At 38.0% G+C, this 17,647-nt stretch overlaps 1 protein-coding gene across 1 annotated transcript; it reads left to right on the forward strand.

Annotated features, from left to right (window-relative positions):
* The first annotated feature begins 9,683 nt into the window (after positions 1-9,683).
* Positions 9,684-10,619, forward strand: Or5e1 (olfactory receptor family 5 subfamily E member 1). The gene has a single exon (NM_001408924.1). It carries the CDS (start codon positions 9,684-9,686, stop codon positions 10,617-10,619), a length of 936 nt encoding a protein of 311 aa, NP_001395853.1.
* The last annotated feature ends 7,028 nt before the right edge of the window (positions 10,620-17,647 follow it).

A 17,647-nucleotide genomic window follows, 5' to 3' on the forward strand; every position in this document is an offset into this window, starting at 1 on the left:
AGCCCAATGTTAGCTCTAACTTCCCAGCATGCATAAGGACTTGGGTTCAGTATCCAGTACTATGAAAAAAAAATTTATAATTGACTGAATTCATGGATACAAAACCAAAAAGATAGGAAAAAGCTCTATATGCATACACATGCAGACATATGCATGTGTGTACATATGTGTGCACACACACAGCATTCCCTGCTTCACATACATACATTATACATAAATACATACATACATACATACATACATACATACATACATATAAAATAGTCATACACAAAATAAAAAAGTACTTTCTTGTCTCATTCATAGTACTCTAACTTCACTATTGTCGAATCCAAACCTGTTTGCTAGAAACCTGGCCTCTACCACTTCTAGAATCTTCCAGATTTCTCACATTTGCTCAGAATGTAGATGAACTTACCTCAAGCCTGATATTGACATATGAATGAAATCTAACTATCTGTCTCTCTTAGGGTGGGGTAAGCTATAGAATCAGATGATATTCTCAAGTCATCTATAAAGTTTGAGAAGCCAGAAGAGGACATTGGATTTCCCTGCAATGGAATTACATTTAGTTACAACCCAACACAACTAAATGGTACTGGGAATTAAAAACAGATTCTCAGCAAGAGTAAGAAGTGCTCTTAACAACTGAACCATGTCTCCATCCCAGTTAAGAAATATATTTTAACCCCACCTTTAAAAGATCTTTGTACTGATAGCTCTTATCTAAAAAGATATCAGAATCACTTACTATCTTATTTTATAATAAAATATTCACACCTGAAAACAAAACACAAAAGCCCTTTCATTACTCCAGGCAAACACAGTAACTAAGAGAATCCAACAACTCGCAGTCTTGTGGAAGAATTATAAGATCCCATCCCTGTTCTCCTTCTCACCCCTCTCCCACTCTGTGCCCTCCATCTGTCCACCTCCGATGTCCATGTTATTTCCCCTTCTGAGTGAGATTCAGATTTCCTCCTTTGGACCCTCATTACTTGGTTTCTTTAGGTTTGTGGATTGTAACATGGTTATACTGCACTTTATAGCTAATGTCCACTTGCAAGTGAGTACATACCAAGAGTGTCTTTCTGGGCCTGGGTTACCTCACCCGGGATGATATTTTCTAGTTCCATCCATTTGCCTGCAAAATTCATGATGTCTTTATTTTTAACAGCTGAGTAAAATTCCATTATGTAGACGTACCACGTTTTCTTTATTCATTCTTATCCAGTTGAGTACATCTAGATGTTTCCAGCTTCTGGCTATTACGACTAAGGCTGGTATGAGCATAGCTGAGCAAGTTTCCTTGTGGTATCTTTTGAGTTTATGCCCATGAGTGATATACCTGGGTCTTGGGATAGAACTTATTCCTAATTTTAAGTTTAAGAAACTGCCAAATTTATATCCGAAGTGGTTGTACTAGTCTGTACTCCCACCAGCAATAGAGGAATGTTCCCCTTGCTCTACAACCTCGAAAGCATGTGCTGTCCCTTGAGTTTTTGATCTTAGCAGTTCTGATGGGTGGAGGATGGAATCTCAGAGTCATTGATTTGCATTTCCCTGATGACTAAAGATATTGAACATTTCAAGTGCTTCTCTGTTATTAGAGATTCCTCTGTTAAGAATTCTCTGTTTAGCTCTGCACCCCATTTTTAATTGAGTTATTCATTTTGTTGGTGTATAATTTAAGTTCCCTATGTATTTTTGATATTAGTCCTCTCTTGGATGTAGAGTTGGTGAAGATCTTTTCCCATTCAGTAGGCTGTCATCAGATGTAGAGAGACGGTGCCAGGAGAGAGAACAGAAATTAGTGTGGGATATCTCTGGAACTAGACAAAGACCTGGGACAGGAGAGGCTCCTGGGAGTCTATATAGGTGACTCTACCTGATACTCCTAGCAGCAGGGAATATAGAGACTGAAGTGGCCACCTCCTGTAGCCAGGTAGGAGGGCAGAGAACATCAACTTACCCATAAAAACTTTCACCCAAATTTGTCCTAACTAGATGTGCAGAGATAAAGATGGAGCAGAGATTGAAGGAGTGGCTAACCAATGACTGACCCAACTTGAGACCCATCCCATGGAAGAGAGCCAACCTCCAACACTATTAGTGATGCTCTTCTATGCTTGCAGAGAGGAGCCTAAAAATTCTGTCTCCTGAGAAGCCTCATCCAGGTCTGCAGAGACCTAAAGACTAACACCAGGCAGAGCTTGGGGTATCTTGTAGAAGAATAAGGAATATGATTGAGTAAGCCATAAGAGTCAAGGACACTACAGAATCAGCTAATGTAGGCCCATGAAGTCTCACAGAGACTGAACAACAAACCAAAGTGTGTGCAGGGGCTGGACCTAGGTCCCCTAACATTTGTAGCAGATGTGCAGCTTAGTCTTATGTGGGACCCCTAACAATTGGACTAACTCTGTTGACTGCCTTTGGATCCCCTTCCTCTAGCTGGACTGCCTGTCCAGGCCTCAGTAAGAGACGATGAGTTTAGTCCTACTGTTACCTGATGTCCCAGGGCAGGCTGGCACCCAAGAAGGCTTCCCCTTCTCTGATGAGAAGGGAAAGGAGTAATGTGTGAAGGAATTTGTGAGGGTGCGACTGAGAGGAGATGAGGGAGAGGGATGCAATCAAGATGTAATAAATTAATGGAAAACAGGAAATTAAAAATAAAACAATCATCAGATCCATATGGGCTCATGATGGTGGTAGAATAAGCCTGTTTCTTCTAATAATCTCCACCAGGAGGAGTTAACATTACCCAGATCCTCATACTCTGGAGGATATTCAATGAGGAGCCATAGTTGTATCTGTCAACTGGGAATGAACCTTCCTTTAGTACAACTCCTTCCTACAAAATAAAATTAAAATTCACAATGACCACGTAAAAGTACCTTTCCTTTCTTTAGACTATCCAAGTGCCTTCTGCATCTTAAGAGAAATGCATCTACTAAAATTATTGGAATTTTTCTACCAAAAATATTTTAAATGTGTTCTTTGACAATTTCATAGTGACATTCTGATCACTATCTTTAATCATCCCCCCGACCTCCTATCTCCTTCCTTATAAAGCCCTCTTCCCTACATTGATCTTTTGATTGTTTTGTGACCCAGTGAGTTTAATCAGAGCCACGTGTGTGTTGTGATTATTCAGTGGAAAATGCATAGCAATAAAATAAGGTATTGCTTTTCTCTTATAGTATCTCTTATAATAAATATGGAAAGCAAGACTATCTTTTCTTTGTAGACAAGTGGCTAGTGCACGCATCTTGATCATCTAACATTTTCACAGTCTTAATTATCTCCCCACAAAGCATTCACAAGACTTCATTGCAGTGATTTCAAGGAAAACTACCGTGAATGTCCTGGCAAGGTAAGGAAGGCTTCATCTTAACATCATACCAAAAGCCTGGACTTGGAACACATCCTGAGAGCAGGCACCAAAGCATGGCAACCTGAGTCATCATTAGCTACTAGAATGATTCAGGGAATTTTTCGTTCCCAAAGGTGATTTAGTCAGATGCAGAATACATCACAGAAATTATCCCTTGAGACACAGGAAAATCCAGAATAACAGGAGATAACAGACTCATTGCACATTATAAACAGTCACAGCTTCCTGGGTGTGGAATATAGTCACCAAGCAGTAGAAGCAGACAGACATGAAGAGGTCTACATTCAGTGGATATTTCCAGATATTTGGCAACCCTAACTGTCTGCTAGGTGCTTGGTAAGTTGTACTTACTGCTTAGTTGGATGTAGAAAGACTATGGAGCAGGAAAGGAGAGGGTGTAGGTGCTGGGGCAAGGAAGAGTGGGGTTTTTTTTCCTCCCAGAAAAGGAGTGAGAAAGACTAGTAAACTCTTAACTTACTTCATTGATTTGTTTTTTGTTTGCCTGGTTTTGTTTGTTTGTTTGTTTGTTTGTTGTTTGGTTAATGTGTTACTTTTATAAGGAGAGCATGGCAGGGACCTGATAAACTCAAGAACCCACCCAAATCACATTCCAAAATTTCATACAAGCAAAACTTCCGCAGAACAGAAAATTTAGCTTTCATCAGATTTCCAAAGTATTTCACCTACCTGTCCCTCTCCTAATTCTAAGAACACTTCCTGGTTTAATCAACACAGCAGTTTTAATTGGCAGTTTTAATCTTCACAATGAATGATGACAAAACATTCCAAATTGCCAGATGTTGATTATTTTGATAAACACAATAATTAAGTCTGCACAAACTTTTAAGAAATGTTGTTGAGGGGTTGGGGATTTAGCTCAGTGGTAGAGCGCTTGCCTAGCGAGCGCAAGGCCCTGGGTTCGGTCCCCAGCTCCGAAAAAAAAAAAAAAAAAGAAATGTTGTTGAGCCACCCCAGCATGCCTAAAATATTATCATAGGAGTCTAACTTTATAAGGAAAACGTTCTGAAATAAATAAATAGTGGGACTCACAAATAGGGAGTCTGTGTCCTTTAGGCAGAGGGTGCCAAAACTAGCCAAATCTGCTTTAAATCCTGGCTTCATCACTTTGTGAATTTGGAATTCACAAATTTACTGAGCATTGCTACATCAGTTTCCTTTTGAGGAAACTGAAAAGACAACAAGTTTGTACTAAATAAAATGATACAAACAACACCTGAGAGCAGTGAGATGGCTAAGTGAGTAAAGGTGCTTGCCAACAAGCCTGCCAACCTGAGTTCAGGCCAATATATGGGACTGACATGGTAGAAATAATCAGCCCCTGCAAGTTGTCCTCTGATCTCCACACATGTACCATACTATGCACATGCATACACAGACACACAGACACACACAGACACATACAGACACACACACACACACTCTACACACACAGGTACATAATTTATAATGTTTAATTAAAAATAAAAATGAAACTTGTAGGTCAAAAGGTTTCAAATAACCACTAGTTATTATAAAGTTTGACTATTAATTGAATCTCATCAACATTTTCTTCTTAAAACGACAAATTTTCTCTTAGATGAAAAATTAAAGTTCAAATATTTACTATTAGATATTAGTTACTTTTCTTTTTATTTCTGAAATTTATCATCAGGTCCATCTATAATCTAAACACTGGTAGACTAAAAGTTGATGCTATCAGTAATTCTCAAATTTAAATATTAATTTAAGTGAAGTTTGCAGAAGTGGAGAACAATATTCTAATACAATTAATGGTTAATAAATACTTAGCTAATAGGGCTTTTAAACCTTCAAGCAAGCATGCCTTAGACGCATCTGTGAAACTCTACAGGAAAGCAGTATGTCATATTCATAGCAGTCAATAGTAAAAATCTCTATCATGCAAGAAGCATTAAATAAAGCTGTGGTCTGTACACTACCTCTTGGTCTCTTTTGAGAGTTCCCATTATATCTGTTTGGAGTAGGCCCTGTTTTAGTTTAGATCCCACTGGGAAATTTTGATCAACTCCAGAAATGAATTCAAACAGACGTTTTGTTACTACTGCACAGAATTCTCAACAAGCGTTTTTACCAGCAGCAGTAAGATAGGTTAAACGTGATACCTGATGATCCCAAGTTTATTTTAATTTCAAGTGAAGCTATAATTGTGAGTACAGAGATCACACAAGTTACAACTACCCTAAGCCAGCGATATCAGGGTTGCCTGTGTTCAAAGGCTCTCTACTATTCCAGGATAGGCACTACCTTGAAGATCTTGGGGCAGTTTTTCTCCCTGCCTACTCTTCTGGTCAGCTTCTAAAGACAAAATTGTTCCTCAAATTTTATTTCTCTTTCCTGTATTAATCTGTTTTTTACCCATTCTTTCTCCCTGTGTGATTTCAGCCATTCATGTCTTAACCCATCACCCAAACCTCACTGACTCCTCCTCTACCAGCATCATCAGCTGTGGCTACAGTGTCATCCTCCATCCCCTCACACTGCATCCAACATTCTTTCTCTGAATTCACTTCAACCATAGATTTCTGCTTCTACTATAACTATCTACAGCAACATGATAGACAGTATACAGTGGCATCTGCTTCCTCCATCTCTCAATCACATTTTCTACCCTTGAGTTAGTGAGTTTGTGGAAATAGCAGTGTGTGTGTGTGTGTGTGTGTGTGTGTGTGTGTGTGTGTGTGTGTGTGTGTGTGTGCATGCGTGCATGCGTGCGGGTGTGTATTTCAATGTATAAGATCTCCTTAGGAAATTAACATGGTAAAAATTAAACTGTAGTCAGTCAATTGCCAAGAGATAATAGACTCTATTTTGAGCCATCTTTCATTGCCTTCTTTCTTCATTTCTATCATTGCTCCCATTTTAAATCCTTATGCCTCTTACATAGAAGGTATCCAAGCTGTGTCCCTGCTAATGGTGCTCATCCTTCTTCTCCAATTCATCCATACAATGCCAGATTGAATCTCTGAACACAGAATAATGCCAAGTAATTTCCACAGTGCACATGTTCAATGAGTCCATATTCACTGCTTACTGAGTTATTGACTCTTCTTGGCTTTCATGGTTCTTCACAATATGTCACACTCCTAAACATCCAGGTTGCCACCCACTATCTCATCGATATGAGTTTATTCCTTTCTAAAAGATGTCCCTTGTCTCCTAAACATGCTCGGGGTATTTGGAACAAGTTAGGTTCCAACCAAATTCAGTTTTTCCTCTACTTAATATACTTCCCTTTAATCTACCCTTTCTCTAGGACTCTTTGTATCTTCTTGACAATTAATTGTAAAAGTTAATATTAAAAGCTGCCTACAACTACAGGTTGTAAACTGAAATCTTTAAAATGGGATATTTAGTGAATTGAGTGATAGGATCAGAGGTTAAGAGCTCCTGAAAACAGCCAAAGTTCAGTGCTAACACCCATTCAAGTAGTTCACAACAACCTATAACCCTCGTTCCAGGGGGATCCACAACCTCTGGCCTCTGTCAACATCTTCAAATGCTTTGTTATATGCAGTTATGTGGGCCTGCACCTGTTATGCATGCCTTAGCTCTGCAAAAGTCAAAAGCCAGCTTGCTCCCAGAAAGCATGCTCTTAACTCTGACTTTGAAGTTACTGATGTGTGGTCCTTCTTAACTGGATAGTTTTATGCTGGTAATTCCCTCTGTCTACAGTGCCAGGGATTATACTTTGTAATTCTGAATCACTCTTAGAGAGGATGGAAATTGCTACCATTGTCACTACTTTTTAACACCACTGTGAAGGTACAAGTGGACACAGGAAAGGAGAGACAGTCTACAGCAAACAAGGGAGAAGTCGCATCTTTTTCATAGTATATGAATGTGTATTTGGAAATCTCAGAAGACTCAACTAAAATTGATTTGTAAATGATTTGTTAAAGAGAATAGGTATAAAATTAATTCACAAAAATAAATAGCTTGCCTATATGTAAATAATAGTTAAATAAGCCACAGAATGAAAAATAATATTTCATTTACAAAAGTGACCAAAAAGAATAGAATTCTAAGAATAGAATTTAAAGGAATGTATTTGGAGTGTTTGAGTCATTAAAACCCTATTGTCAAAACCTTTGATGAATGCACTAAATAGCCTACCTTCAGAAAAGAAGATCTTCTCATAAAAACATCCGTTCTTCCCAAATTAACATGTCTGCTCTACCAAAGGCATCTGCGTGCAAATAAGGTTTTTTTACTTGATAAAAAACTCATACTAAAATTCATTTATGTATGAGCAAGCCAGAAACTGTGTTACTAGACACCAAAATGAACTCCATGAGATTTTATATTTAGTCTTAGTTCTAGAAGATGCTGAAAAAATGGAAACTGATATACGCAGTGAAAGGGATTTTAGTATGTCATAGGCTTGATCTTCAAACCAACAGAGTCACCAGCAAAATAACTTCACCAATCAGTCATAGTAGAACCCTTGGCCAGCCATTTGGAAAAACAAAGAAAGAACTAATAACCTCATTCCCATATCAAAATTTAATTATAAGCATGTCAAAGATTATAGTGTAAAATGAAATCTGACAAATATGTAGAGTCTTAAAGGAAGAGATAAGTTTAGTAATATCAAATTAGGAAATGTTCATAAACCATGTCACAAAAATCAGAATTCAAAATGAAAAAGATTTGGCATATACTATTTAAACTTGTGTGTGACTTTTATTTGTGACTTTGTCACACACAAAAAAATAATGTAGCAACTTTAAAATACAAGTTTTCAGAACACTGAAAACAGCTTTATATGTATATCAAAGAGTTAAATTAATTTGTCTGTCACCATCAAAAGATAGAAAAAATATGCACATTTTGACCCAAATTCACTACCAGTGGTCATGATTTATCCATATTCCCAACTTTACTTGAAATAGAATAATGAAAGAACTTGTAAATTGCAAAATTTAAGTCTTTCATCCCAGTACCAGGCATGCTCCATGGTCCTAAGTGGAGCCCAGAAGTGTATAGATACTAAATTTAGTGAAAATATTTCTAGTAAGAGGCAATTAATTAAATCACAACATAGCTATGAAAATAAATGGCATGACATAATTGTTCAGTTTGTAAAGAAGCATAAAATCATGATCTCATCTGTGCACAAAGAGATATGTGTGCATTCATATCTGTGAGCATCATTAAGCAGTTATATTAACAATAAAGCAGAAAACAGGCTGTGGTTTTTGTTTTTTAATTTAGAGCCCTCTCTGCTATGAAGAGTTCACCAATGTTGCAATGTTATATTGTGTTAATATCCATCCTGGTGTTGGGGATAATTCCCCAAGACTATTGATCTTCCCTTTACATAATACTCTTTCAGAAGGCAAGTTGATGTAAGACGTTATTCCCTTTATGGAACTGTGAGGCATTTTCTTGACTAATGATTAGTGTGGAGGGCCCAGTCTACTGTGTGCAGTGCCTTCCCTGGGCTGATGATCCTAGATGGTATAAGATAGCAAACAGAGCAAGCCATGGAAGTCAAGTCAGTAAACAGTATTCTTCCATGGCCTCTGCATCAGTTCCTGATTCCGGTTACTGCCCTGACTTCTCTTGGTGATGAATTGCAATCTGTATGATGAAATAAACTCTTTCTTCCACAAGTTGCTTTTAGACGTAATGTTTTATCACAGCAATAGAAACCCTAATGATGAAAAGCACTACCCACACTGAATTGTGACTATTTACATACCTGTTTCTCCTGCCTGCCTGTGAGCATCCTCTCAGCAGACTTACTTTCATTCATCTTCATGGCAACTTCACTTTGCATAGTGTCTGCAATAACAACGATTGGCAGCAGACATTTGGCTAGTGGGTCAGTCAATGAATGAATCATCTCCTGTTCCCACCTTTCACATTCAGTCTCTCCCACCTGCGCCCTAAGTACTCAATCCATCTCTAATCGTCCATAGGTCCATAGTCATGATGCTTTGTTAGTCCTTGCAGTAGACCCCCCCCCAAAAGCAAGAGAAAAGTGGTACCCACTCTTCATCCCAGAATCAGATATACTGCCTGGCCCTAGAATTAAACTGAAGACTACTGTAAACTTGAAAGTAGAGCCGAGGAAACTCATTCTGTGCCTCTTAAAAGAAATCAGCTCCAACTATTTGGATCTGTATGAAATGCCTAATTTTTGTCATCTGCCTCTAGAATGGAGACACGAGAGGCTTGCGTTTTTAAGCATCTGACCATTTTTAAGCATATCTCTTCTCTTCACACCAGGTAAGAGAACAAAATGGCAAGAAGCAATCGTACCACAGTAACAGAATTTGTCCTCATGGGATTCACAGATCGCCCTGAGCTTCAGCTCCCCCTCTTTGTGGTGTTCCTGATGATTTATCTCATTACCCTGGTGGGAAACCTTGGCATGATCTTGCTCATCAAGGCAGACTCCCGGCTTCACACACCCATGTACTATTTCCTCAGTCACCTCGCTTTCATTGATCTCTGTTATTCATCTTCCATTGGGCCAAAAATGCTGCAAAATTTATTGGTGAAGAAAAAAACCATCTCCTTTTCAGGCTGTTTTGCTCAATTATACTTCTCCAGTGCTTTCGTCACTACTGAATGCTTCCTCTTGGCCACAATGGCCTATGACCGTTACATGGCCATCTGTAATCCCCTGACCTACACAGCCATCATGACACAGCGGGTCTGCAAGGAGCTCGTGATAGGAGTCTACACCTACGGCTTCCTGAACTCTGTGATACAGACAGTCCTGACTTTCCAACTGTCTTTCTGCGACTCCAATGTGATCCACCACTTCTACTGTGCTGACCCCCCTCTCCTTGCACTCTCCTGCTCTGACACCCACAACAAAGAGAGGCAGCTTCTGATCTTCTCGGCAGTGAATCTCACTGGATCCCTCATGACCGTCCTCATCTCTTACATTTGCATCCTACTGTCCATCATAAAAATTGAGTCTTCCCATGGCAAGTGTAAGGCATTCTCCACCTGTGCCTCCCACCTCACTGTGGTCACCATCTTCTATGGAACGTTATTTTTCATGTACATGCGGCAACCAAAAACAGGGAATTCGTGGAGATATAGCAAAGTGATCTCTGTGTTTTATAGTCTTGTGATTCCCATGCTTAACCCTCTCATCTATAGCCTGAGAAACACGGAGGTAAAGGATACCCTGAAGAAAATGCTGGAGGGCAAAGCTTCATAGTGAGCAGGGTACTAGGATGAAGCACTGTAGGCAGCAGTAGGAACCAAGAGGATAGGAGCAAAGCAGGCCAACTACCCAGTTAGGAAGTAGTTAATCGAATTGAAGATTTCCATGGCCCAAAATAATGAACCTCCTGGTGGACATAAGTAATAACTAATCTAAGCAATTGTAACAAACTAATTAGAATGTATTTGTCAGCTAGAATAATTATGTCAATAATTATGTATGTCCTTCATGTGTTAAAAAGAGGTAGTGGCTGACTACTCATAACAATTTGAGCTCTGCAGTTATAAAACCTTCAAAGCTCACATTCTGAATAGAATAACAGTAGAATGTATTATTACTAATGATGGTTATAATGCCCCACAAACATCTGTTATTAAGGATTTTCCAGCTTAATACTATCTATATCACAGCAAGCTGTATATTAATCTTAAAACATACTCTTTCATTATATACTGCTATAGGTGGTGGTTATATTTCAAGAACATCTCAGAAAAATCTTATTTACATCAAATGTAGTTGTAATCTCCTGTGCTTTAAACAAGCAATAAAAATGTTAGCTGAGCACTAAGAGAGGAAAAATAGGATTCAGCTAGATGTGGGATGTGTTTAGGAAAAAGAAAAGTTTAATTAGAGGAGAAAAGGGTGGGGTTAGGGAATTTTTAAGATTAAAAGTAGTCATTATTTAACAATTATGTTTAATATTTTTTGACTCTGGAAAGCACATCTACAGTGGCTTTTTTTTTTTGCTTTTTTCATTCTTTCTTCCCTACTTTTTCCCTAGATTTCTTTCTTTCTTTGGGAGTCAGTGAAAGAAAAGCAGAGCATCCTCAGGAAACTAGAGTAGAGGTTGGATGTTTCTGAGAAATGAAACCATTGTGTTGATGCAGAGAAGTATTTTATTTTATAACACTTTCTGAATTTTTGTTCCAGAAGATCTGAAATTCAAATTTCTTAATGATAAGCTTTGTAATATCTTGGTGTTTCTAGGACTAGGTGAAATAATATCTTTGTCTTTTCTCCAGGCAAAATATGATTGTTCCAAGACTAAACTCTAATACTTCTTTCAAAATAATTCTTAAGGCAGGTGTATTTGCCCTGAACTTATAAATGGTCCCCTGTGCTGTTTTCAAAGATGATTACTGTGATGTAACTTTCAAACAACTAAAAATAACTCACCAATTAATTATAAGTAATTTTGAAATTAATCAAGAAACTAAGGGGGTCCTGGTTGTGCCCAATTAACTCCTCAGATAATAATACATATATATGATCTCTGTTTCATTGTTGCTTGTGACTAAGTAATTTAGGTAATAAAATTAATTGACTACTTTAAATTTATTTTCTTTAGTTCGGAAGTCTACCTAAGAATTGATTTACACATTGAACTGGCTACAGTTACAAAGAAAAACATTGGCTTGATAACAGAACACATGGAGAGAGGGCAGAACATAACCCAAAAAGTGAGAAGCAACATAGAGGCTGACAAGGAGGGAGTAAGTAAGGCTCACCTGGAGGTTGGATCAAAGGCCAGGAGCTCCTGAAAAAGAGGCAGGCAATCTTCCCTTTTCACCTCCATACATACCTACCACAGCTCCTGAATCTGGACAGCTACACCTGAACTCTTCGGGGTTTGCCCAAATTCTAAAGGAAGGTCTAATGAGGAATTGAGATGGGAAAGGAGATTGTTAGTTCAGTCAGGAAGGCTATTTTATAACATCCTCCCAAAACGTCTAATGTCTAAAAGGCACTAAAACATAAAAAATGACTACACAACATGAAAGCAGAAAGGGATGCGCTTGGGAGGCTGATGATGGGATGGTGGTCCAGGAGCTGCATTAGTTATAGACCATGACACAAGGGTCTTTGCTGTGACTGGTGGAGATAAAGGTGAACAGGCACCGATGCTGGGCAGAAGGCTGTATTGAATCAAAAACTACAAGTATTTCCCTCTTTATTTTTTAACCTCAAGCTATCTTCAGGTCAGTTGAACTTACAAAAAAGAAAGTATTTATCACCATGTTTTAATACATGCCTCCCAGCAAATTAATTATACTCAGCTTTTCAAAGTAATATTCTACGTAAACAAATTCTCAGAAGACTGAAAGTAGTTCATGGAACCTCTCCTGACTTCTCTAAGTCCTAAGTAAATGTCTTCTGAAAATAAAACTATGACCAAAGTGATGGTAATTGGCTGGATTTAGTTGGCTGACTGGCTGGTTGGTTTGTTTTTTCAAGATAGAGTTTCTTTGTATAGCCTCAGCCGTCCTGGAACTTGCTCTGTAGACCAGGTTGGCCTTGAACTCACAGAGATTCTCCTGCCTCTGTCTCCCAAGTGCTATGATTAAAGGCATGCACTACTGCCTAGCAATTGCCTGGACTTTTTTAAAATGTAATATTTTCTTGAAATTAAAAATAAAAATGTTCTATTATTTAAATAAAACATAAGTTCATTTTTTTCTCATGGTAATTCTAAAATGGCTTCTATTTGTCATCTTTTACCACATCTTTCCAGCATTTTAACCAGAATTCCCAGCATTTTACCAGCATCTTTCCAAGACTAATCTGTAACCAATGTCTTACGTCTGCTCATGTAAGTATGAATGTATACTTCTTTACATGTAAATCACTAACCTTTTCAATAAGGACAGATTTTTCTTATTTCCCAACATTTATTTATCCATTTATTTGCCATACCTATATATACATCAAAATGATTTCTTTTAATTCAACCACAGAAAAGAAACTCAAGACTGTCAACAACCTGTCTCTTCCACTTCCCTTCACATTATTGATCTAGCTCTAACTCACTTAGATGTCCAAAATTCTTTGCCCCATATTATCATCTGAGCCCTGGATGTTCACCTCTGGCAGAGAAAGAAAGGACTAACTCAGTGCAGACAAACGGCTGTGCCTGCAGTTAAGCAGAGTAACCACCAGACAGGGACCCAAGGTGCTCAGAACTTTGGGAGTGCCAGCTCCTGAGAAGCTGACAGACTTCTGCTCTTCCATCCAGCCTTCTATAAAAATGTTAAAAATGTTAACATTTTATGAGTAATCAGAATTTCCAACTCATATAAGATAGGGCATAACAGAGAAAAGAATAGAGATAGATAGATAGATAGATAGATAGATAGATAGATAGATAGATAGATAGATAGATAGATAGATAGATATGATGTTTTACAGCTTTGAAGCAGCTCACTGTCCTATCAGTTTCCAAAAGCTATTACTCTATGGTCTGAAAATATAAAATTGTCTTGTTCCCACAAGCTTCCACTCTATGTTTGAGTGTGTTGACCCCAGGACCCTAAACATCAATCAGTCTGGTAGCCTGCAGTTTCCACTCCTCACTGGGTGTTGTGACTCAGCCAGGCTCAAGTGGTTTGCAAACCTCATGCAAATCTTCTCTCCAGATGCTCTGTGACCTTATGGTTCTCAGTCCTGGACAGGAGGGAGCTGGGAGAGCCAGTCCATCTCCTACTCCCCACAGCAGCCTTTTGTTCTGCTCCTACTGTCTTTTCTCTTCTCCCCATCATTCTGTTTTATTTGAAAGTTTTTACAATAAATAATACTTTATTTATCATTTTCCCTGGTAGATCTAGCAACTAGCTTTCTAAAGAAACCTTTCTGATGCAGAGTTTAAAAAGTGTCAATTATAATAATGCATCGATTAGGAAACTACTGAGCGGTGTTTGTGCAGAGAAGTAGTCATTTTTATGAAAAAGGGTTGAATTCACCTTTTAAAATGGGAGGTTATCTTTCCTTCTTACATTCACTACAGATCACAAATGGGTCCAGAAGTGGCCACAGGCATAAGCTGGCAACTCCATCCACTTCAGTCTAGGAGTAGTCTCCCTGCTCTTTTTGAATTAATTGTCAAAACTCTATCTGGTAGGTGCTTGTTTCCTATGCCTATTTCCCTGTATATTGAACCATTTAGTTTCTCAAAAAGAAGTCTGTACCTATATGGCCTGATCTCTGATTCTTAGTAGCATCACAAGACTGTATTTGAAAAGTGTGGGCCTGAAAACCATGTCTTGCTAAGGAGATTAACACGCCTTTCGTAGCAAACATGCCTTTTAAAAAGCAGGCCTGTGGAGAGAGCAATGATGAGGAGGGGGCCAGACAAGAGCCTCGGGGTCAGAGCTTGAGTTTAGGTCTGCCCTGAGCCATGATCTCAGCATAGCTGCTTGTCCCCTCTGAGCCTTGATGTTTTCATCTGAAAACCACAGCAAGTATTATCTCATTGAGTTACGATAAGGATAGACTGGTATAGAGTGTGCTAAACTGCATTTCAAGCATTGTAATAGAACAAAATTACATTTCAGGTAATCAGGCTGAAACCACAAGCTCAAATTTGTATTTATGGATTGATTCATGTTACACATATCTGTAGAGTGTGTGTGTGTGTGTGCGTGTGTGTGTGTGTGTGTGTGTGTGTGTGTGTGTGTGTGTGTGTGTGTGCGTGTGTGCATAAACACTTGCCACACTATGCATGGACAGGTCATAGAATAAAGTGGGAATCAGTTCTCTCCTCCCACCATGTGGACCCAAGGATTGAACTCCAATAATCAAGCTTGAAGACTGTTGCTTTTACTAGCTGTATCATCTAGCTCCTGGTTTTTTAAAAAATAAAAAATTTTAAAAGTTAAGTTGAAGAAACTGATTATCATTTACTTTGTAGTCTGCTTTTCCTTTTCATTTTTGCAGCTGACATCTTCCCTAGTTTCTTCACTCTATAACCCTGGCATTTCAACTAGAAGACAAAATTTACCACATACTCAGTTATTTACCTATGCGTTAATGTATTCTTGTACTAATACTCTTGTCTTCCATTCAATTGTGGTGTAGTTATTTCCACCTAGCCCTCCCTGACATATCTGATTTTAATCTCCCCATTACAAAGATATTTGGTAGATTTGTATCCTCACTAGGATACTATATGATAATAACAGCATTGCAGATCAATCAAAGACAAATTAACAGTTAACTAAATAGCAAATATTAACATGAACATATACATATCTTACACTTCACAGCTATGTAAATCCAAAAGTGATTCATATACTAATGTAGTAACTGAAACCTTAAAGTAAAAAGAACATAAGTGAATATGTGCTGGCCTACTTTTTTTTGTATTTTTGCTTTCTTGTAAATTTATTCTTTTGTTGTTGTTGTTGTTTGGTTTGGTTGTTTGTTAATTTATTTGGGTTGCTGACCTATTTTAAGGAAAGCATTAAGGCCAGAAATTGAAAAAATAAAAATATGACAGATTTGATCAACTCGAAACTTAGAATTTCTATTATAAATCCAAACACATTCACTGGGAAAATGTTCTCAACAGGCTTAATGTTAGAAAGGCTTATTAATAAAAGTATATGGCCAAGATATAAACATACAAATGTACAAAATAAGAAATAAAGGTGCCCTAAAATATGCAAAATAAACTCAATGATATTAGTAATCAAGACTGTGAGAATTATTTCAATAATGTAATCCCTTTTCATATTTTAGACTGGCAAAGATATTGAAAGTTCTTACTGGCCAGGGTGATGACAGTAGAAAAACAGAGGAGGCACATGTGGATACGCTTTGGGTGCACACATTGACATAAAATTTCTAAAAAGTGATTTGACAATAATTACTAAAATTTTGCAATTAACCGTTATTTGATTCAATAATTTCCTTTGCAAGGGTTCATTTCATAAGAATACATTACACATTCACAAATATGTATGTATTTAATAATTTTTGTGACAGTTAAAAAAGCAGCAGTAATAAATATGTTCTAATGAAGGAATGGTTAAATAAAATATGTTATGATATAACAGTATATAATATCACAGATAAAATGATACTATTGATATCTCATTTTCCTGAAAAAGCTCATAATGAATGTGCAAAAGATTTTTAAGCCCTTAATCAAGATGCTATTATACAGAATCAACTTCAATTTCTTCCCAGTACCTAGGGCCATACCTGGAGGCAGGAATCAAGTGAACAAAGATAGGATCTTACCTAGATATATAAAGAGTGAGTGCTGTTGGAACAGAAGGGAAGAAAAGGCAGACGAGTTATGATGCTGTTGATATTTTCTGCCTCTCACTGGAAACCCAAAGGAGAAAAGGTTTAACAGAGGAATCCCGGATCTTTAGACACACCACACACCACGTTGGAAACAGCCATCACTCAGTAATTCTTAATAGAAGGTGAAGTTCTGTAGATTGGTAAGGTGAGTTGTTTCTACGCTTTACCCAGATGTGTTTGGCAGATTCCAAGACCGTACCTAGAGAAGCAATATGAAGCAGTAAGACAAGGTGGCTTTAGACTCGCTTTCAGTTTCTAGGCAAGTCCCTCGCCCTTCCTCTACCAAGGAGTCCTCTTGTTCTCTGCACAGAAACTTGACAACCATTTCCCAGAGATGTTTCCACTGACTTCCAGACTCAAGAAAGAAAGAAGCAAAGATCTAATGTTTTCACTGCCCTGATTGCCGGGGATCAAGCTGGTACCTAAGAGTTCTCAGGTCTCTGCCCTTGTCTGAGCTTGCCACAGATATATTTTCCTTTTTTGTTTTGATTTAGTCTTGTCTGGTATACAGAATACAGGAAGGAATCTGTTCAGACTTTCCCCAGGTTTAAATGCAAACAGTTCAGGCTTCTCTAAAGAGTCTTATGCTCTGCACTTTGCATGCTCTGGGCTTCTAGTGCTGTGCTCAGCACTCCTTACACTCAAATGTATCTCCCTTCATCATTGCAGTAGCAAACACAATTATTACTACATATAAAACATGTGAGCAAATTAGAGCTTAGACTAAAGTGAATTATCCTAAACCATACAGTGTGCGATGGTAAAGAGTTCAGATTCAAACCTAAACGGAGGCAGGGATTGCCTCCCAGCCTCTGATAGCATAGCAGTGTAGACCCTATCGAAATATACAGTTTCACTTAAACTCTTCCCTTTTCTTCACTATGTGTTCCATAAATACTCACATCATCACACCACACATCTCAGCTACATTAAAA

Source organism: Rattus norvegicus, chromosome 1 (assembly GCF_021556685.1).
Source record: "Rattus norvegicus strain SHRSP/BbbUtx chromosome 1, alternate assembly SHRSP_T2T, whole genome shotgun sequence".
In the NCBI taxonomy this organism is placed as follows: Eukaryota; Metazoa; Chordata; class Mammalia; order Rodentia; family Muridae; genus Rattus; species Rattus norvegicus.

What these genes read in the sequence shown, in the direction of transcription:
- Or5e1 (NM_001408924.1), top strand. Translation starts at nt 9,684, where the DNA reads ATGGCAAGAAGCAATCGTACCACAGTAACAGAATTTGTCCTCATGGGA.